The sequence below is a fragment of the Dunckerocampus dactyliophorus genome, chromosome 17, assembly GCF_027744805.1.
Source record: "Dunckerocampus dactyliophorus isolate RoL2022-P2 chromosome 17, RoL_Ddac_1.1, whole genome shotgun sequence".
Taxonomy (NCBI): domain Eukaryota; kingdom Metazoa; phylum Chordata; class Actinopteri; order Syngnathiformes; family Syngnathidae; genus Dunckerocampus; species Dunckerocampus dactyliophorus.
Genome location: NC_072835.1, coordinates 18175397 through 18197500, shown reverse-complemented (window position 1 = coordinate 18197500; position 22104 = coordinate 18175397). Strand labels below are relative to the sequence as shown.

Sequence of the window (22104 nt, the reverse complement as noted above, 5' to 3'; positions counted from 1 at the left end):
GACATTCTGGTCCAGAAGCCCCCTGATCATACGGACAACAGAGTTGAGCTTTGGACCCGTATACTGGCCGGTGGGGACCACCTCGACCAGGGGTAAGGAGGTCAGCTCCTCCTCTGTGATGATTGGTCCATCTGAATCAAGACATATTCACAAAAACAGTCAACTTGACGAACTGATTCGATACCAAAGATGTATTTATACTTTTTAACAATCCCGGACGCTCGATCCCAACAACGTATTTATACAACTTTTATGTTTTTTTTGAGGCAAAAAGAGGTGATGATGCAAGTCTCCACTAATGCATTAACATTTCAGTGCACTTTTAAGCTCTAAGAACGGCCACCAGGTGGTAGAAGTGCATTTGCTGTCGCAAAATGGCATTTTTTTCAAGTTGCTGAAACTACACTTTTCCGCTCTGGGAGCTGGGCCAAACCCCCCAAACCTTCATCGTGGGTCCCGGCAGGACCCAAACATGGCAAAAAACGCCACTTTTCCGACGGCTCGATTTTCGCCCGTTTTTTCAGTGCCGCGGCTGTCGCGAAATCACATTTTTTTTCAAGTTGCTGAAACAACACTTTTCCGTTCCGGGAGGTGGGCCAGACCCCCCCAAGCATTCATCGGGGGTCCCGGCAGGATCCAAAGATGGCAAAAAACGCCACTTTTCCGACGGCTCAATTACGCCCGTTTTTGTGATTTGGCCCTCAACGAAAACGAGTTTGATACCCCTGTACTAAAACATATAGTATTAATTACAGGCATTTTCCATTCATCTGTTTTCTATGCCGCTTATCCTCATTAGGGTCGCGGGGTTATGCTGGAGCCTATCCCAGTTGACTTTAGGCGAAAGGCGGTGTCCACCCTGGACTGGTCGCCAGCCAATCGCAGGGCACATATAGACAAACAAACAACCATTCACACTCACATTCATACCTATGGACACTTTAGAGTCGTCAATTAACCTAACATGCATGTTTTTGGAATGTGGGAGGAAACCGGGGTACCCAGAGAAAACGCATGCACTCACAAGAAGAACATACAAACTCCACACAGAGATGCCCAGGCATTTTAATGGGTTAAAAAAAAGTATTAAAAAAAAATATATCACAGCTTTAAAAATGCATAGTCCATCGGCCAAATAATACGAATATCTATTATTGCAGTATATTTATTAATATATATAAATTGGTAAATAAAGTCAATTTTCACTATGAGGGAACACAACACTAAGGTCTCCCTAATTTGTTCATAAGAATTTGTAAGATGGAAAAAAAGCATGTTTAAAAATGGTAAAATTATTGTTTTTTGCAATAAGATAAGACATTTTATGTTAATATACTGATAATAAAAAAACACCCCCAAAAATAGCTCTCCTAAATGGCATGCTGAGAAGGAAGAACTCGAACTAAACAGACTAAAAGACTAAACATTCTGCTTTGGATCAAATGAGAAATTCACCATGTCTAAATGTGGAGTTGAGGTTTTCAATAGGCAGCTCGTCGCTTCCCCATGTGATGACGTCATCATCTTCTGGTTGGCTCATTTGCAGGTAACTGTCGATTCAACAAAAATAACAGAGAAAGGAGATGATGCAACGTCACTTCAAATCCCAGTTGTGTCCACTTTCAGAGAGTTAAACCCTACTTTTCATTGCTGGGGCTGTCCACGCTCTCCTCCAGCCATTCAACTTTGCGCGAACTCTGAATAAAGAAAGGAGTTGTAAAGAAACCGCGTGAAATGTCAACCAAATGTGAACTGTTTCACTTATGGCTTTGAGTCGCACCTCGGGCGAGTCTTCGGGTAAGGAGGAGCCATCATAGTCTGTGTCCTCGGAGAGTTCGCCGCTGTGCACCCTTCTCTGTTGGGGTGGCTCTTCGTCGTAGTCTGCGAGACATGTAGAGTCAAACACAACTGACCACCGTACTGACTTTTTTTCCTGTCTTACATTCAGGTCAACACAATACTCCTCTCTCCCAGTTGAAGTTGTTTTGCTTGTAGCTCTTAATGACAATCATCTTTATTTACCTGTTGGTGGTAACAGAGGGAAGCTGCCAGATTTTCGCCTCTCGTGCAGACTGCCCAACTTTGTCTTGACACCGCTGTCCTCGCTAAGATCTGAAAACAACGTGGACTATTTTTTACAAATTCTGGTAAGAAACAAGATTCAGACTTTCAGTCAGTCAAAACATAGAAAAAAAGACTCCAGATTTATGGAACCAGATACTTTGGATAGAAACCATGTTGTATTAGAATGGTGGGAAAAGTATCCAAAGCATACCACATCATGTGTTACGGCATGGGCATGCACGACTGCTAATGGAATGGGATCACTCGTGTTTAATTTGATGATGAGACTATTACAAGTACAATTATTTCTACTGTCCAAAAGTACTTTTGGACCTCTGAAGGTCTAAAAGTGCAGTCGTCCCTCGCCACTTTGCGGTTCGAATTTCGCGGCTTCACTCAATCACAATTTTTCAAAAATATATGAATTAATAAATTGTGTTGTTTCGTGGTTGAACATGGTCATTTATTAATAGAAATGCATACTGAAGCGAATTTTACCAAGCATAAAAATGGCTAAAAGACCTAAAATACAAATATAAGGTATTCAGAAGACGCATTGAAACACACTGTGATTGATATGTAGTATTCTACACTGGTCACTAGGTGTCAGTAATGTTCAGTGAGACGCACCAGACTTGATTGCCGTTACAGGCTTTTATTGCAGGTTTGAATGATCCCACAACAGCCACAATAGTCCCTAAAAAAAAATCCCTCATAAACACACAGGCCGCAGTTGCGGTCGTTACCCACGCCAAGCTAAAACTCAACTCTGAACCCTCGACGTCACTTCCTCATTTTGCAACGAACAGGAACTCGCTGTGTGCACGTTTTAATGCTGTCTAAGTAGGCAGCGTATGTTTCACACTGCTTAGCGATAATGACGAATTACATAACACTACAACATATGTCGATGTAAACAAACAAATTTTCTCATACAAATGATCCATTTGGTTGTCAAATTTTAAAGTCGACTTAAGCAGGCATTTTTTTAGTAATAAAAACATAGTGAACCGCGACTTGATGAGTTGGTTGACGGGACCGACTTATGCGGGTTCCACTGCACTGTACAGAAAATGACTAATTCCTAAAATGGTAAATGTCATATTGTTGTGAAAGCTTTTCAATTAAAGCTGGAAGTCTCACATCTTCCTTCCTTGATAAAAATCAACTGTGGTGGTGTATAAAGGCAACATAAATGGAATAGAATTTGCCTTTGTACCTGTGTTTCCATTGCATTTATCAGCATTGATGGGCAGATAGGCCAGATAGGTGTTGGGGTTCTGGTCTGGCGGCCTGGACACCGTCAGTCGCACTAGGCCTTTAGCCTTGCGGATGGTGGTGACTGCTTTGGTGTGCGATACGCCTGTCATCAGCTCGTCATTTACCTGCAGGAAAAGACAACAAAGACCCTGTAGCCCAATCAGTTAGAGATCCAAAAGAAGGGTTTAAACATCTCACTTGAAGCAGCCTGTCTCCCACTTGAAGCTTGCCAGAGGCGTCGGCAACACCTTCTGCTGTGATGGACTTGACGAAGATGCCTCTTTCTCCGCCGATCACTGAGAAACCCAGACCTCCTGACTGTGGCTTCTCCAGTTCTAGCTTGATGAGCTCCTCCTGTACATCCCAAACAGCAACTTGCTTCATCGAGCTTTGCAGTCATACGGTCTTATAAATAAGTGAAGAGCAAAACACATGTAAATTGAGCTTACCTCTAAGGAAGACATTGCAGTGAAAAACTCTGTCTCCCGTGGGTCTTCTGCTGTGAGGAACCCTTGAATGATTGTACAGTATGTTTACACTGTTAGAAAAATCATTATGTCTCACTTTTATAACCATTGTGCACATGTGATGGAAATAAAAATACCATAAATACTCTAACTATAGCCATGGCGTTTATTTACCTAAACCACACAGAGGATGGGGGATGCGGTGTTATTTGTAAGTAGGTAGTAACAAAATGGGGCCCCCCATGGATCGTGAGGTCCTACGCACGGTGCATGTTCTGTGTGTAAGGAGGGGCGGCCCTGACTACAGTTTGACCCTAGCACTGATGATTTCCATGTCTATTGTTTCTTATAGAATACAAACAGTATCTAATGAGCATCAACACCAGAAAAGCACAGATGACCACAATGTATCACAATGGGTTTTCTTACGCATTCAAAAGCACAATTAAAGCCTAGGTCACAACCGGTCGTACGGGCTCCTACGGCTCGTCTACATGCAAAAAAAGCAAGAAACATAGCCATAGACTGGCCGCAGAGGTTCTTTGTCATGTCAAACAAACTCTACGGGTGCTTACATTTTTTTCAGGTTGCAAGACAAACGTACGCACTACATATGTCTTTGTGTGTCATCCGTACAGCCAAGGTGTGTATTTCGTACGTTTTGCTGGTGTCAGGCTTGGGCAAAGTGTAAATTTTTTGGTACGTCACACTTGTGGACTCCTATGTGTGTCATGCGCCACATGGGCACCCCACATACGTAATAAGTGTGGCCAACGCACGTTCAGATGTTTCGTACGTCCTCCATGCTTGTCAAGATCTTACTCCTTCATGGTCACCACAACTGCGTTCTCCACGAACCAAAAAACACAGCAATTTGGGGAACGCCAAAAATCGTACGTCCGGTTGTGACCTAGGCTTAAGAGTGTCAGTTAGTCAGGATTTAAATTCCACCTGAGCTCTCATAAAGAGAGTAAATCAATGTGCGAGGGATATGAGAAAACCCATAGCACATACCATTAATGCCAGATGACACATTGATGCTCATGTTGTTGTTGAGAGAAGATGCGCTTTTCTTCCCAGGGTAAACAGGCTTACCATCCCTTTGAATGTGAGAAAGAACATCTCACGTCAACATATGAGTAGGGAAACTTATTATTATTGTTTCAAGGATACATCACGGTACCTTGTGGCTTTAAGAGTCAGGTCAGCACGGGAGAGATCCAACAGTCTGCTACTCTCAGTGAGGGTGAGGTCCTGAGTGGGAGCACCATTGATATAGTGGATGAGGTCCAGTGGTCTCAGACTGCCTTCTTCAAAGGCTGCTGATCCCACTAAGACGTCTTTTACAAATAAGACCCCGTACATACTATCCCTACCGCCATCCAGCATCAGGCCTGCAGGAAGAAGCAGGAGGTATCTCAAACTGACCTTCTCAGAATGGTTTCTTCTTTAGTTCTGTTTCTTACCAAGTGCTTTCTGAGTGTCTTTGAAGCAGATATCTGGCAACAGGTGAGCGTCAATAGAGGGCTTGGGGGCATCCAGGGCCCTCCCTATTACCAAATCCACGACCCGAGGGGCCGCACGCACAAGGTCCACCACCTCGGTGTGGCCCATATTGGTCACATCTGTTTGGTTCACCTGTAAAGAAAGAGACACATAAGGTGAATACTGTATATCAAACTCACAGGATGTGAAGAGAAGAGTGATGAATCCGCACCTTGATCATTCTGTCCCCAGGTCTGAGCCTTCCGTCGCTTTTGGCTGGATCCTGGACTATGTCGTGGACATAACACCCATGATCGCTGCCTTTGGTGAGTGTGAAGCCAAGGCTGCCCTTTTCAGACTTCATCAATGAGACCTTGAGCTCCGCTTCCTGTCAGCAGAGAAGAATTGGTGCTGTGTCTACAAATGAAAGCTTAAGGTCTCCTATTATGAAAACTAGACAGTAAAGTGTGTCTCTAGAGCCTGTTTATGAGCACCAAACGTGATAAAAATCAGTCGTTTCCCTCACTTGTTGCTCTACTTTTGAGAGAAGAGGCGCTCATACATCATTATGAAGCTCTGGGTTTTCATGTCGTTATGACAGAAACACCTCTTTCCTCACGGACATTACAGCGCCTCTGACCTACCCCAAGTTAGATAAGCCCGCCCCATGTATACACCCACCACTTCACAGAGGACTAGCTTTGTTTAAAAAAAAAAAAAAAAAGGCTCACATAAAGCCTGGAGCACCTAGCATTGCTCCATGTTCCATGTGCTCCATGTGCTCCATGTTCCAATGTAATATATGGCGTATATTACATAAGACCAGTGCAGAATTACAGTGTACAGTCGTCACATCCTGGCCACCCTTTCGGAAGATATTTATTGCAACACACACAAGCACAAGTCTTATTTATATCCTAAATGGCTTACTTTCTCTGATTATATCTACTATATTGGGTAAGACAAATATAAAGGTAACTATAGGGGTGTTGTTTCATGTCTAGAGGGCTCTGGTAATGTTGAAAACCGTATTCAGAAAGTTGTAAACAGGTTTTCTATGCAATTACTATGAAAATATTCCATTTATAAAGAAGCAATTCTACTTCGTGGAAATTCACTTATCACAGTCAGGTCTGGAACCAGTTAAGTGCAAGAAACGAGGGATTACTGTATATGTAAAAAGTGTACAATCGCGCTTCTCGGAGCCACACACTCTGTCAGGTGTGGTTCAACACAGCTCATTAGCTTTAAAGCTATAGACCCACAAAACAGGGTAAAGTAAAAACACTTTTGGAACTTCTCAGGGCATTGAATTGATCGCAACTGGACTGTTCTGTTACGATCGATTCAATACCCTTGGAAAACAATCACCTGGATGAATCCGAATACAGTATTCACAGGCACTACTGTGGGACCTCTAAGGCTTCCTTAAAATTGACGAAAAATAGTATACCATGGGGCATTTAAGATGAGGGGACACAGTTTAGCAAAAGACTGTTCCTGACTGTCTTCACTGCAGCAAGGAGGAAACAAACTGAAGTTAGGTTAAAACAGACAAGGATGCTTGTGTGAAAGCACCCTTAGAACAATGTAATGTCCTTACTGGGACTAGTTCATCCATCCCTGGTCCATTTGTAGCTGTTGTGAGGTTTAAGGGCAGCGGGAGAGGAGGAGGCAGGGGATCAGGGCTCGGGCCAGCCATGAGAGAAGACTCTTGACTCCTGTACAAAACACCCGCAGCATGTCAGCAAGTATACAGCCAAACAGACCATTTTAAGCTGGTTACCTCTTGCTAATGTCCAGTCTGGTGATAGCCTGATGTGGTGAGTAGAAAGCAGAGTGGCTGCTGTCATCCAGATGACCGCCAAGGCTGCTGCTGGGGGTCTGGTAGATGCTCCGCTCCCAAGTCTGTCTGCTGTGCTCCAGGGCGCTCGGGCTGAAGGCCTCCTCCACCTCCTCGTCGCCATCCGTGCTGTCACTGTAGCTGTTGCGCCGGGCCGGAGTCTTGACCTGCAGCCTTTCAAGAATGTCCTCCACACTGCTGGTACTTTTAAGAGCCAGCCTCTCAATGGGGTCCTCCACGCTGTTGTTGGATTTGAGCCGTAACCTTTCCAAGGCACCTTCCACGCTGCCCTGACTCCTTCTGTCCTCAGCCCTTCCCTGATTCAGCTGAGGCTTGGGTGGGGTTGATGGCTCTTTACGAGGTGATGGTGTCTGTGAAGAAGTCCACATTTTTAATAGCTGTTTGTACATTGGTTTATTTCCAGAAAAATCGTCAAAAATTGTCTATGCCGCTCATCCTTACTAGGGTTGCCTATCAGCTGACTTTGGGCGAGAGGGGAGGTACACCCTCGACTCGTCGCCAGGCATTTGCAGGGCACATATAGAGAAACAATCATTCACACTCACATTCATGCTGTTTTTGGAATGTGGAAGGAAACCGAAGTAAAAGGAGAAAACCCACACATGCACGGGGAGAACATGCAAACCCCACATGGTGTTCGAACCCCGGTCTTCCAGATCTCCTGACTGTGTGGCCAACATGCTAACTGCTAGGCCTCTTGAAGCAATTAAGGTAAAATTAAATGCACTACTTGGCTGCACCAGCAGAGGCGCTGCTGATCAGTCTCAATTAGTTACCGTTTGAAGAACACGTTTTGTTAAAAAGCATTTATTGTTTGGTTGAAACAATTGTGCAAAAATGATTGTGGTTAATATTTTTCTGCTATCAAAAAATAATATATCAAAATTATTATATTTTTGGATGTGTTTTTGATTACTAAATTGTTCCCCATAATCAAACAAGAACATTTAATCAGGATAGCTATTTGATCATTTTTGCTAACACAGGAGAAGGTCGGCAATGCTCACCAAAGCTGAGGTGTCCAACTCAGGAAGAACGCCACGTTCAGGCCTACAGAGAAGCAACGTCACTTCCTGTCCTGTTCCTCGCAATGCTGATATCACCTCCTGCACACACAAATGTATGGCACAGCTTGATTCGGATTTTTCTCATCAAACAATGGCCCAAGAAAGGAGGGAGGGGGGGGGAGTCTTCATACATGCTGTGACAGTCCTTTGAGGGGTGTTTGATTGACCCGCATGATCACATCGCCCACGTTAATGCGCCCACTTTCGGCAGCCGGTTGGCCAGGAAACAGCTTCTTAACTCGCACCATGCTGGAGCCCGGGGGTTCATCTGGGATGTTCTCCTCCCGACTGAAGCTGAAACCCAGTCCTGATGCGTTCTTCATGAGGAGCACCTCAAATACATTGTCTGGCGGGGGCATGGAGAGTGATGCAGTTTACTCATTTCAACACTGCATGTCTGGTGTATAAATTACAATTCATACAAACTATCACATTCGACAACTGAGGAACATTCTTGTCCAACAAACTTGGCTGGAATTAAATATGCTAAATAAATGATAAGTACAAGAAAAAAAGTAAGTCATTAACAAAATAAAAAAAACAAACCTCTGTAGAATAGTTTGCAAAAAGGCTTAATGTTTACAACCTACCCACATTGAAAAGTCGCTTGTGCACAACTTCTGGGTGTTCTATGAGAAATATCTGATATACGGTAAACAATTAGTTACAGCTCAGGAAGAGCAATGTGATTACTGTGAAAATCAAACTGATAGTTATTTATTTATTATGCCTTAAAGATACATTTATGAATGTGTGCTTTGACTACTCAGAATTTCAATGTAATACAGAAGTACTAGATAGTTCCAAAAAGTGAAAAACCACATTTGAAGGAACTCTTGTGATGCACTATCTTTAGAATGTCTACATAAAAACATCTAGATATCACTCTGTGCAAAACAAAGGCACCACTGTGCAGCGAATGGAGGGTGCACAAACACACACTTATTTTCCTCCTAAATAAGATTACCCAAAGGAAATTATGTTGAAAACAAGAAAAAACAAAAGGCATTTTGTGAACGCTACTGAGAAAGAAAACAAGCCCTAAATTTTTATCGTCGTCCTAATTACTTTCAATAGCGTCCTTTTGGAGTGGAGACGTTTATACACCATTAAATGCTGCATGCATCTCTGTGTGGCGTTTGCATGTTCTCCCCGTACGTGCGTGGGTGGGTTTTCTCCGGGTACTCCGGTTTCGTCCCACATTCCAAAAATATGCATGTTGGGTAACTGGCGACTCTAAATTGTCCATAGGTATGAATGTGAGTGTGAATGATTGCTTGTCTATATGCGCCCTGTGATTGACTGACGACCAGTCCAGGGTGTACCCCACCTCTCGCCCGAAGTCAGCTGGGATGGGTTCCAGCATCCCCCCCGCGACCCTTTTGAGGGTAAGCGGCATAGAACATGTTGCATGCTCCGCAGTTAGTGAGAAAGCAAACTGCCTAATGTGACTGTTTTTTGCTTATTTTCCTTCCTATACCAATATTGATACAGTTGCACTCAAAAAAGATGGCCAATTTTTTAAAATATATATATTTGATGCATTGAGCTATTTAAATTTTGTAAACTATTGCAAGTTTATACATTTTTGTAAATCAACATAATTTACAATAAGGGATAAATAGTTTTGACTGCAACTGTATTAAATTTACTCTTTATATTTTGGAGGTTTTGCTGTTTTAAGTGCTTAAAATATATCTTACTGTAGTCTGCTGAATGTGTTTATTTTTTACAGGGGTTAACTTCGTTTTACACTTGCATAACAATTAAGAATGTTAAAAATTATATCCTTAAAGAGTGTATCAAGGGCAGTTAACAGTGGTTATTATTTTTACACTTGTATAACAGTTAAAACTGTTGAATGGTACTTAAAAATAAATAGCCTGTATTGTTAATAAAGGTTTTATGATGGAGAACGGACTATTTATATTATTTTCTAGTGTGAACATTCTCCAAAACATCTCAGAACAGACTGTGCATGAACTTCAAGGGGACCTATTATACTAATTTTATATTGAGTTCTGGACTCGTATAGAGCAGCTACACACGATAACCCGCACAGAAAATAGACATTCCAGACTCTGCACTTCTTCCTGCAGTGTTTCCTGCCTCCGTCCAAACGGTCTGTGTAATTTACTCCACATTTTTCTCTTGCTGGCCGGGAATCAGCAACGCCAACCACTTCTGCCTGATGCTTGCCTCTTTAGGAACACCCGAACAAATATTTCCCGGGAGCCATACATGCTAACACGGTAAACAGAGGGAAGCAGAGCGCGAGGAGCGCAGGCCTACAGCGTTTGCCTGGGCATGCCCATATAAGGAAGTCCGCGTTGCATGGATATCAATGGAACTCGGTGTTAAAAAAAAAAAAAACACAGCGTGCAAAGCCTCCCAAAACTAGTTTCAGGTCTCACTTCCAAATGCGCAAACCTCATTATCTGACGCATTGGCATTGTTTAACACAAGAATACAACATTGTAACAACATTTACTGTATAGGTCACAAAAGAGGAAAAGCATAATAGGTCCCCTTTAAGACGTTTCACTAGTCATTCTAGTGTATTTTTACGAAATGTTGACAGCATACCTGGTGTTAAAAAACTGTACTCTGGCTTGACTTTAAGAGTTTTCCCCATGCTCTGCTCTCGGACACTCCTCGCGTTCAAAGGCGTGCACTGAGGAGTGACGGGAGCGTGGACTCGTTCTGTAGGCGGGTGACCCTTCTCCAGCAACAAATGCACTGTCTGATAGGTGGAGGGGGTTGCAGTTGATTTGAAATCAGCACATCCAGATGGAAGTGTTCCAGCTGTAAGCTTCAAACCTTACCTGGCCTGTGTCTCTTAGAACATCGACGGCCTGTTGGTGGGAGGCGCCCTCTAGTGACTTTCCATTGACGGCCACCACGCGATCCCCTGAGAAGGGCACCAAAAAAATCAGAGGGTGTTCATACTGTATCTTAACCGGGCCAAAGATCGAACCAGCCTAGGTTTTCTAAGTATGAGGTACAGCAGCTTGAGAAAAGTAAAGAAAAACAAATGTTCCAAGTTAACGTCAATGATGTCAAAGAAAAAATAATAGATTTTTAGTTTCTTCAGTGTGAAAAGAGACTGGGTCTGGGGTGAGAAAAAAACTACACAAAATATGCTCAGGAAAATAGTTTTTGTGGTGATTAGGGGAGGCCAAAACCACATTCTCTTCTGAGTGGAGGCTCCCTGTGCCACACTTTAAAAGATGCCTGGTCTACATTATTGGCAGCTAGGAGTGCCCATCGGCCAGCGATCAGTATCGGCCCATTTCCGTGAAAAATCACAACATCAGCATATGCCGATAAATGCCTTTTAACGGCAATCACAAAAGCCGACACATGTGGCTAGTACTATTGCAGCGATCCTTTCGTGCAGTGTAGTGTCATGAACTACCTAACGTCTTTGGCGGCGGTGTCCTCACACTTTTCCCACAATAACAATCACTGCCGTGTGGAACTAATAATACCAAGATATGCCACGGAAACTGTCTTGCAGGGGTAGCACGTTAAATAACGTTAATGCGCCATTTGAAGAACAAACAATTGATGGAGTATGGTGAGTTTTCGAGGCTCACGGCGTGATCATCAGTCATACAGCAGCTAATGTGGTCAAGAGGCTAACGCTCGCACGTATATGTCTGTGACAGTCAGAAGGCTAAGCTAATAAGCCGAAAAATAAGTGAATTCATCGCACGAGATGACCAGCCTTTCTCAGCAGTGGAAGACACGGAATTCGCGGAGTCCTTTCTTACGTACCAGGAAGTTCCACCAATGTACTCCCACATCCAAAGTCTCCTTAAAAAAGGCGTGTCATCCTCTGGAAGTTTGACCAGTGATATATGTTCTCTTCAAAAAGTAAGTCAAATATGTTTTTGTCTAAATTAAGATTATTTCATGCTTTCTTTTTTCGTATCATATAGTCAGTAGCATTATTAATCGATTACTAATTTTTGGGGTCAAGGGACCTTGGAATTGTCCTGACTTTGCCCCTTTATACGGCACTCCTGGCCAATAGCACTATTAATGATAGCATTAGTAGCATTATAGTATTAGCCAATAGCGTTATAAATAAATTGAAAAATGTATACAGTAACTAATCCATGTGACTAATCCAGCCGATTTCAGTCCTGGATGATCGGTATCGGAATCGGCAGCATTAAACCCCGATCGGATCATCCCTATTGGCAGCCGTGTTTACCTTTGTGTATCCTTCCATCAAGCTCTGCCGCGCCTTCCGGAATGATGGCTTTCACGTAGATGCCGCCGTGCTGAATTGTTGTATTCACTCCCCCCTTTTGGGGAAAAAAAAGACACACCATAGTTAATGTAGTAATTAGTCAAAGGCAAAAATGGTAATATATTTGCATGGGGATGGGTGGGTGTGTGGAGTTTATGTCATCTAGAGCTACTGAACTAGAACTGATAAATGCTTTCTCAGTACTATATACTTGGATTCAATATCAAATGAGATTCATGGCATGCAACATTTAATCAAAGAGTGAAATCATTTGTCACGCTAACTATTACAAAAAATAAAATGAAATACTACATTTCCTCAAATAGTGGCCAGTACTGTTTACACAGAGCGTACTAGGCGCTTGTGCATACGCTTGTTAATGGGTGCAGCTAAATACACTGCTGTCTGTTGCTATGGTTGAACTTCTTTTAACACTTGTATATTATTTGTTTCAGATAATGCTTAACAAGTTACAAGAAGAAACATCACATGATTACATTTGTACAATTCAACATGTCCAAAAAGGAGCAGGAGGAAGTCCACGTAAGCCAGGCCGGCTCACTCCTCCCCCTTCAAACTCGACGGAGCTTGACGTACACATCCCAAAAAATCGAACCTCGCGTTTAACGGCGATGTGGACCGCAGAGCTCTAACTGGTCAGCTTTTAGTATCTCTTTTAGTGCAGTACATAATTTCGGGTAAGTAGCCTTTCCTGTTCTTCCTCCTTGCAAAAGCGTCGTTTTTAAACTCGACAAAACAAAAGAGCTGTTACTTATGTTGTGTTACAATAGGAATGAAATGAAACACCATACAGTTGCTTATTTAACTCATTCAATACCAGAGACTCAATTATACGTTTTTACAAACGCGAACGCTCGATCCCAAAGACGTATTTATACGTCTTTAAAATTTTTTGCGCGAGAGGCTATAAGAGATGATGACACAACTCTGCAATAATGCATGTGGCTGTAGAGTAGTTATAAGCCATAAAAACGACCTCTAGATGGCAGAAGTGCATTAGATAAGAGCTCGGCTGTAAATACAAAAATCCCACATGACAGGAAGGACGAAGTGGAAGAACGTGGAGGACTATAGCATGCAGAAGATTACTAAATTTTAACGCATGCGCGCACGCACATGCACACACATACTTCCGTTCCAAAAGTGAAAATTGTAAATAGTTCACGGTGTTATATTTGTAAATAAATTGTTATTTTGATGTTTAAAAAAAAACTTTTTTTGTTGTTTATGTTGTTATAGTAGTTTAGAGCTGCAAAAATAGCAGCAAAAAATATATGTGTCAGTGGAAGCTAAGCTTGCAATGTATCTTTTCAAAAAAGCTGTTTTTTTCCCCTTTTTTGTCGGGAACTGATATTTTCTTGAAACTTACTTATGTTCTACTGCTGATTACTAAAGAACGGAAAAAGGTAGAAACAAACTTTTTTTCCTGATGAAAGACGTGAGTCTAATCTTTCTTTTGGCAGGTTCCATGTTTACTGTATATAGCCATAGAACACAATATTGTGTGCCTTGAAAAATCAGTCCAAATCGTCTCAAATGGCTGGTACTGAAGGGGATGTCTTTTGAAAAATGGCTGGGCTATGTAGTGATTGTTTTTTTCCATCCATAGGTTTGTCTAAAGAAAAAAAAGCCAATTTTGTTACTTGAGGACGCAGCAGAATGGGAGGAAAACAAAAGTACAGAAGTAAAAAGATTTAAACAGATGTTCACACCCACCATTGTACAGTGTTTTGTTTCTTGAATGCTGAACAAACATGCGAGTTACAAGCAGTCACGCTGCTATAAAGTCATGCTATTTAGGGCTATTTATCACCGTCCCATAAAAGTAATTACAGCTCCGAGGTGTTTATGTGTTAAAGTGAAAGAGCAGAGGCCACTATTTGAGGATATACTGTAAGCTATGCGGCTTTGGAAGACTAGAATAGTCTTCTAAATGCATTTCTATTCATTTACGGTAATCATAGTTTGTGATTTGGCTAAACCAGGGGTCGGCAACATTTAGCACCAACAGAGCCATTTGGGACAGTTTCCACCAAATTAAAAGCCACTTGGAGCCACTAAACCTATTAGACCACTAAATTGAAGGTAATGCTACATATGTCGTTTCCTTAAACGTATTGTCACTTTCCTTTTCTGTCTTCCTGTTCCTCCTGGCAAAGTGACGAGCCACACATGTTGCCCCACCTGGCAATTAGTCATGTTTCTTAAGATCACTCTTTTCACCGGTTTGGTGGCGGGTTACTCTCTCCAGAGCCGTGGTGTTGCAACACATCTCCTCCTCCGCCATTGTTCTCCTTAACAAAGTATTTCAACAGTTCAGTATTTTTGCTCTATTCTATTCACAGCCTGTTTATGCAGCGATCTCTGTCCTCCCCTCCAAATTCTCTTGCCTAGCGAGACGTACACCTCCAAGAAATTCTAGCCTTGCATCGCAGTGATGCGGACTGTAATGGCTGTAATCGTTCAGCTTTTAGTACATTATTTCCGGTGTTTATGACTCATTCAGAGGGTGTACAGCCTTCTCCACCAATTTTTGGATCAACATTTGCAATAAAAGTATTATAAAGTCTTCCAGTACCACTCTCTTTAGTTGCCATTGTTCATTAATGACAAAAGAAAGCTAACAAGCTAAATAGTTGACCAGTGTCATGGTTTCTCACCGAGCTGACTCGCCAGAAATCACTGCCCCCTAGCACTTTGAGGAGAATTGCACGGCACGCACTCAACTCCGATGCAGAACTTTGAAAGGCTTATGACGTGCCAGAAGGGAAGGCATAGTGGCTACACAAAAGCATAAACCTGCTGGAGCCACAGCAGGAGGATAAGAGAGTGCAGGTTGCAGACCCCTGGGCTAAACTATACAATTAATATGGTGCAAAATATCTACAAATGGTTTAGTATAAAGTTCAATTACATGATATACAAGTATGATATACTACTACTACAATTAACATGACATATTTATGTTAATATTAAATATTTGAATAATAATAATACATATTTTAATATGAAATATTACGTGTTACATAAACAAATGAGCCCATGTCAGTCATTAAGATGTTAAACGAATGAATATGAATGGAGCTAAATTACTTTCCACGTGCTGTTCTCTGCAATATTACACTGAATAAGCCACATTAGTATATAATAGGACATAGACAAAGCATGCAAAGGTGAGTAAAAGAAACAAGTTCCCAACAAGCCCTTCCAGATTTAACCCCTATCGGGAAGCAAGCCAAACCCGGCAGACAGACAACACAATCAACCCAATCAATACCAGTGCAAGGAGATTAGGGGGGTGGGGGACGGGGCAAAGAAAGAGAGCGTGAAAACCTTGCCGAACAGTACCGTGACACTTATGCCCAGGCTGCTGTCTTTTTTCGACAGCACAATGTCAAATAGTTCTCCAGGGCGGAGACTATTGACTCCTGGGGCATTACCATTTAACATTTCCACGTTGTGGTCCTGCAAACAGAGAAGAGGGCATGACGTTGAATTAGCGCAAGCTGGGACATGCAGAGAGAGAGAGAGAGAGAGAGAGAGAGAGAGAGAGAGAGAGAGTGAGTGGAGGCAGCGGAAGAGGCTGACATGCAGTTTTTTTTACGTGTATTAAAGAGCCTCGCATTGACATTTGAAATGCAATGAGAGGCGCAGGTTATACACAACAGGTAATTAGTTGTGGCAGGCAGGTGGCACAAGAATGTGGATGAGGGATGGGCATACTGTGTGAAAACGATCGTTGATTAATCGCATTGTGAAGCAACTGAGGCAAAATGGAGTGCACTACTTGCCTGAGGGCTGCTGATTCAGCCTGAAGTAGTTTGATGTCTACAGACGACTGACTACTTTTGAGATAATAAATCCGTTGTCATTTTTTGCAGGAATATTTATGTTCTCAACTCCTGTTTCAATGCCACTGAAATTTGCCATAACTGATTCCATGCAGTTTTAACTCAGGGGTGTCCACAGTGAGGACCAGGGGGTATTTGTGTCTATAGTGGATTGTGGTACCTTCTAAAAATAAAATTACCTAGGAAAACTAAAAAACAGCCTATAAGCCGCTCCATTTTTCACACGCTTTGATAATTTATGGCTAAAAGAACTACAGTTCCCATGATGCTTAGAGTGCAGATTCAGGAAGTAGTGAATTTCTGATGTCACGTTTTGAAGTCTTATGCAGCGATCGTGTTTTGATCTGACAAATCTTGAGTAATTTTGATCAAGTGTTGAATTACTACAGCTTCTGCTTGGACCGTGGCAGCTGTTTGACTCCTATGGAAAAAAAGCATCTCATGTCTCACCACTGGAGCTCGCAAGTGATGCTGGGAACATTGAGTGTAGGTAAGATTGTCTTTCTGTGTATGTATCCCATGTTACAATGTGGACATCTGTTTTACGGTAACTTCTTAGCATATCTACATTGAACTGGCTGTAGCAAAATGGCCCCCAACATCCTTTCATTTTTTTTTAGTATGCAGCCCTTATTGGACAAAGTATGGACACCCCTGTTCTAACCACCGCATCAACAGCGCCCCTGGTGGTTGCTGCCAAATACTGCACACTATTTTGAATCAGTTGATTAAAATTAATTAACGTTGTAATTAATCAACAATCATCTCCACCCAAGTCTTAATGATCAGGTTATCATTTATTATGTCCATCCCAAAAGCAAACAATAGAAAGCAAAGTACCTTTTTGACCTTTAGCGTCTCCTGATTTTTGGAAAGACTCTCCTCGTCCATGTCTGAATCCCCATCGTTAGAGGGCTCCAAAACTTTAGGAGCCTCAAAGACTTTACTCTTCCTGGTTTTGGGTGGCAATGCCGGAGGCAGAGGTTCCAAGGAGACTTCCAGTCTAGGATCTTGGGGGACGGACTCAAATGTGTTATTTGCTCTTTTGAGGTACAGGTGGACTTGACTTGTAGAGGGTTGCATTATTGTTGGGATAGTGCTTGTGATGTCTAGGGAAGAGAGCTGAGAATTGAGGGCGTCGTTGGGCTGTTGAGTGGCAGGAAAAGTGGGTGATGGTGAGCCAGTGCTGTGGAATAGAGGGCTGGATCTTGATGTTGATGTTGATGTGTGCGTCTCTGTAGGAACGCCCAGTTCTTGTCGCTTTAAGGCCGCTAGTGTAGATGTGGTCACGGTTGGACTATAAACTGATGGAGACTCTGTATAAATAAAAAAAAAACACATTAGAAACAGCTAAAATAGTGCAGAAGTTAAGAAGTAAGAGGAAACTAAGGTCACGCAAATACACAATAACAACTACAATGAGATGTTCCACTTCGGTTCAGTCCTGTCAGTGGCAGTATTGCTCATTACAGGAGTGTCAACGACCACAGACAATAAACGTTAATTAATCGCAGCACCATCTACCAGATCTAGTGGGTCACTGCCCCACTTAGCCCATTGTAACTTCAGAAATTTAAGATAAATTGCTCAATTCGCATCAAAATGTAACTTCTTTTTTTCCTGGCCCTCTACACCATGTCTATAAAAAGAATGTTTTTTTATTGCATAATCTTGCAAACTAATAAAACCTGTAATTTAAAAAATATACAATTGGTGGAGGTTAAAAACAACCACAAGCAAACACAATTCGATTTTGAATAATCTTAATTACTTATGCAACAATAATTTCCCAGTCTTTGGTATGACCTCCTCTGCTCTACTATTGTATTGCTCCGAAGACAACAGTACCTTCAAGACCAACCTCTTTTTCACACATTTTTAATTTTGTTCTGTTTTTAACACAAAACAAACATGTATGTTTCTTTCAAAATCAGTAAAAAATAAAAAATAAAAAAAAATAAAAAAAAAAACAGCTGGTAAAATTCTAAAATAAAAAAAAATTAAAAATTATATTCCTTAGCTGCTCGACAGTGGTTGACAACAAATATTTGAAAAATTAGCTTCATAACTCATAACTACCTTGCCCAACCTTTGAGGCACTTTTTTGGGTGTCCCGTCTCGGTTGCATCTGTGTGTATATGTGTGTGACAGGAAGAAAGGCTCTGACTTGCTTGGGGAAAAGTCCATTGGCGCCACCTTCTGGTTTGCATTTATAAATCTCCAGAATATAAGATAACCCACCTTTCACATACTTGTTTCTAGAGCCTAACTGCTGTCTTGTACATGTATTCGGGTCATTACAGTATTTACTTGTCTAGATGGCAACATTACCTTTGTAGAGCCTCTCTATGGGCTGTGACACCACAAGAGTGACATCATCAGTTGTATTCTGAAGGGCGTCGATCGTGGCGGCGTGAGAGAGCCCTTCGAGGTTAAGGTCGTTCACGGCAATCAGGCGATCCCCTGCAACACATGCAGCAAGTGTGAAAAAAACGATCAATGCAATTTTGAGCATTTAGGGACAAAGAGAGAGGGAGCGTGTATGTGGTCTACCGGGTGTGAGACTGCCGTTAGCGTCAGCAGGACCACCAGGCGTAATGGAGCTGATGATGGTCCCCATGTTCACACGGCCCAAGTTCTCCCCTTCCACAACCTGGAACCCTACAGATACAAGCAAAGAGGACACATTAGAGGGGAAGAAGCAGCAGAGTGGGGTAAAAAAAAAAAACGGAAAATAATGTCTTTACCCAGGCCATATTTCACATCTTTCTTCAGGCTTACAGATGTGATTTGTCTCTCTGGGGATGGCAAAGCATTGATTTTTTTCTTCAGTGAATCTACCACACAAAAACACAGTTTGTGTTATGTTTTGTACACAATATGCATGATCCAGCCAATTTTGCTGTTCTGTACAAAGCAATCACACCCCTGTTGAAATTTAAAAGAAAGAAATATGTTAGGGGGGAACTATAATACTACGCTGCTTATGTACAGTATGTATACAAACACCACCAATACTTTAAGTACCTTTTGTTTTAATGATAGCCTGGCGCATCTTCCATGCAAGAGTACTAGAAAGCTCTCTGATTTCGAAGGCATCCCTTGTACACCCCCACCCCCTTCAGGTCACCACACCAATTTTCAATTGGATTCAGCTCTAGCCAAGCTGTATCCAATTGAAAATTGCTGGGCTCGTAAAGAAAATGTCATGCTGAATGGTGCGAGTCAGCTTCTAGCAGACATTTAAAGGTTTTGGTCCAAGACTGACTGCGATTTGGAACAAATCACTTATCCCTCCATCTTGACTAATGCACGAGGTACTCCTGCAGAAACACAAACCCCAAAAGCACAACTAGCTTTTCAGTTAATAACAACCTAAATGGCTTAGCAGTCAGTTCCACAGGTAGGCAGTGCTAACCATGTTAGTATTATGTTAATGTAAAACATTCATACAATCAACAGCATATTCATGCTTCGCTCTACTGCAATCAGAGCTTTATCAACTGAAGAAAAAGATCAAAAATCTGCCGAATGGCACCAATCGGAGCAAATTAAGAATGCATGTAGCCTTTGTATGGAGACAGAAATAACCAAAACAAAATGCAGCCTACCATTAGCAGAAGTTGGGCTGGAGGGTGGTCCAGAGGAGCCGTGCATACTGACTCCTACAGAAAAATCGGAAAAATCAGCAAGACTGCCCTTAAAGCAGTATACAGTACCAGTCAAAACTTTTGACACACTTTCTCAGACTATTGAATGTCATTTACCCATCACATATGCCTGGCCCGTTTCTTCTATGGAAGAGGAGTCTGATTCTCTTTTGGACTCCAAGTGGCTCCAGGCTGGGCTGTTGTGAGAAACCACATGATGATTAAATGCACTGTGCATTTTCTACCACTAGGGTTCAACAGACTCAATGATGAAGCCGTCGTTGTGGGAGGTATTGCTGCACATATGCACAAAAAATGCTGTCATACATGTTGTCAAAATGTTATGCCACACACTGCTGAAAAATCGCTCTAACTTGAATGAGACTAATAATGATAAGGCTGAAGGGAATGGGATGTTACAAACGAAGTGCTGCAATAGCCTGGTGCCATCATCCACCATCAGAAAAATCAAGCTGGAACTAACTATGAGCATAGTGAGCTTGGGATGGGCATAAAAATGTATTGAACATTAAGAGTTCTGCCGATGTGTGTCGATGTGGAATTAAAACATGTTTTGAAGCAATTAATACAAAATTGAGTGCACTACTTGGCTGCAACCAGCAGAGGTGCTGTTGATTCAGTCACAGCTGGTTTGCTGTCTAAAGAAGCACACAAAGCTACGGAAGGCTGAACTACATACGCTCAGCCTAAGGCGTCGTTATTCTTCTCAGTACAACAAGTGCATGGAAACAGGAGTTCAGAACATCCTGAAACAGATTCTACCATCCAATTAAAAACACCACTTGAAATAATGGAAGAAAATGTAGCCACATGCCAATCCCTAGTTTTATAAATAAAGTCCTATCCCTAATAAAACACCTTAACCCCTAATAGACGCTTGGTCCTCTCTGCAGTTGAGTAAATAAATGCCCTAGGCGCCATTATGAGGAAATATGGTCAAACATCGACATATTGTACATTTACCCCAGTGGGTTAATAGTAGGAATGGAGCCTTTGTTGTTAATAATCTCATCCTTGCTATGCCAAGTTTCCAAGGGCCCAAGAGTGATTACTCACTTAGTGTGGTTTGTTTGGTCGTAACTGTAGGAATCGACAAAAACTGAGCTCAGTCACATAACTGACTATTCACAATCGCCTTGTGATTGATATGGAACAGGACAAGTAGTGTGCAGAAAATGGATACATGAATGACCTCCAAGTACACTCACTTGTTTGTCTGCTGTGACAGTGAGTCCGTGTCGGAACTGGCTCGCTGGCTGGGTTGCACCCGACCCGCTCCAACGCGATATGGGTCCACAACGCTCTGCTCGGATGACTCCAGCATCTGTCTGAGATTGTGCAAGGAGCGGCTCATGGTCCGAGGATTGGGTTGGACTTTCGCTGGATGGAAACCCGGAAAGTGAAGCTCATCCCGGACTAAGAGCGTGCTGGACGGTGCCTTGTTGAGGGCCACCTCAGAGTAGGAGATCCTCTTCGGGGGTTCTGGGTTGGACTGGGTTGACAGGGCAGGGGCGATGCTGCCCGTGCCCAATGTCCTGCCCACTGCACCTGTGCCCTGAAGGTCTGTGGAATACTGCAAATTGCTCAGGGGACTGTTCACTAAAAATCAAGGAAAAATTGCCAATTACATTTCCTGAAAAAATGTTTTTTGGAATTTTTCCCATCATCCACAATCCTTATGTCAGACATGAGCACACATCTTTCTCTTTTCTGTTTGTTCTAAAAATATAAAAACAGATAAAAAGAGGCAGTTAATTAATACATGCAATTTGATACACCTATTCCGCCTACAAAGCCCTCTATTAAAACACCTCCAAAAACCTCCAACAATGTTTTTATCATTTGATGTACATGCTGTGACCATGTAGTAACAGGTACATTCCTGATAACATGTAACGCTTACAGTATTTTGCCGTACTTTGGTCATTTCAAGCATTACCAGAACTTCCTTCCTGTGCGCATTGATTTCACAGAGCGACATAGAAACGAACGCTACACCTAGCATTAACTTTTCCAAACTCAAAAACAAAAACACAGCAGCAGTGAAAGCAGCTCCAATATGTAGATTTACCTTTTGGGAGTGGCCTGGGGCA

General features: G+C 42.2%; 1 protein-coding gene across 6 annotated transcripts in view; it reads right to left on the bottom strand.

Annotated features, from left to right (window-relative positions):
• The window catches only part of ptpn13 (protein tyrosine phosphatase non-receptor type 13), a 64621-nt gene that overhangs the window by 2993 nt on the left and 39524 nt on the right, over window positions 1–22104 (bottom strand). For 2 of the 6 annotated variants that reach the window (XM_054756883.1, XM_054756884.1), the window contains exons 18-44: window positions 21220–21610; window positions 20108–20187; window positions 19952–20005; window positions 19088–19177; window positions 18894–19001; window positions 18672–18803; window positions 17181–17656; window positions 15823–15954; window positions 12430–12523; window positions 11033–11118; window positions 10794–10950; window positions 8339–8553; window positions 8148–8246; window positions 7063–7490; window positions 6880–6997; window positions 5509–5664; window positions 5258–5429; window positions 4975–5185; window positions 4806–4891; window positions 3774–3835; window positions 3523–3702; window positions 3284–3449; window positions 2023–2112; window positions 1781–1881; window positions 1642–1697; window positions 1456–1550; window positions 1–131 (exon numbers count right to left, since the gene is read on the bottom strand). The exon at window positions 1–131 is cut by the window's left edge and continues 18 nt beyond it. In XM_054756883.1, coding sequence (XP_054612858.1) covers window positions 1–131; window positions 1456–1550; window positions 1642–1697; window positions 1781–1881; window positions 2023–2112; window positions 3284–3449; window positions 3523–3702; window positions 3774–3835; window positions 4806–4891; window positions 4975–5185; window positions 5258–5429; window positions 5509–5664; window positions 6880–6997; window positions 7063–7490; window positions 8148–8246; window positions 8339–8553; window positions 10794–10950; window positions 11033–11118; window positions 12430–12523; window positions 15823–15954; window positions 17181–17656; window positions 18672–18803; window positions 18894–19001; window positions 19088–19177; window positions 19952–20005; window positions 20108–20187; window positions 21220–21610 — 4166 coding nt within the window. The remainder of the gene's footprint in view (window positions 132–1455; window positions 1551–1641; window positions 1698–1780; window positions 1882–2022; window positions 2113–3283; window positions 3450–3522; window positions 3703–3773; window positions 3836–4805; window positions 4892–4974; window positions 5186–5257; window positions 5430–5508; window positions 5665–6879; window positions 6998–7062; window positions 7491–8147; window positions 8247–8338; window positions 8554–10793; window positions 10951–11032; window positions 11119–12429; window positions 12524–15822; window positions 15955–17180; window positions 17657–18671; window positions 18804–18893; window positions 19002–19087; window positions 19178–19951; window positions 20006–20107; window positions 20188–21219; window positions 21611–22104) is intronic. The other 4 variants (XM_054756886.1, XM_054756885.1, XM_054756887.1 and 1 more) reach the window with 4 other exon arrangements.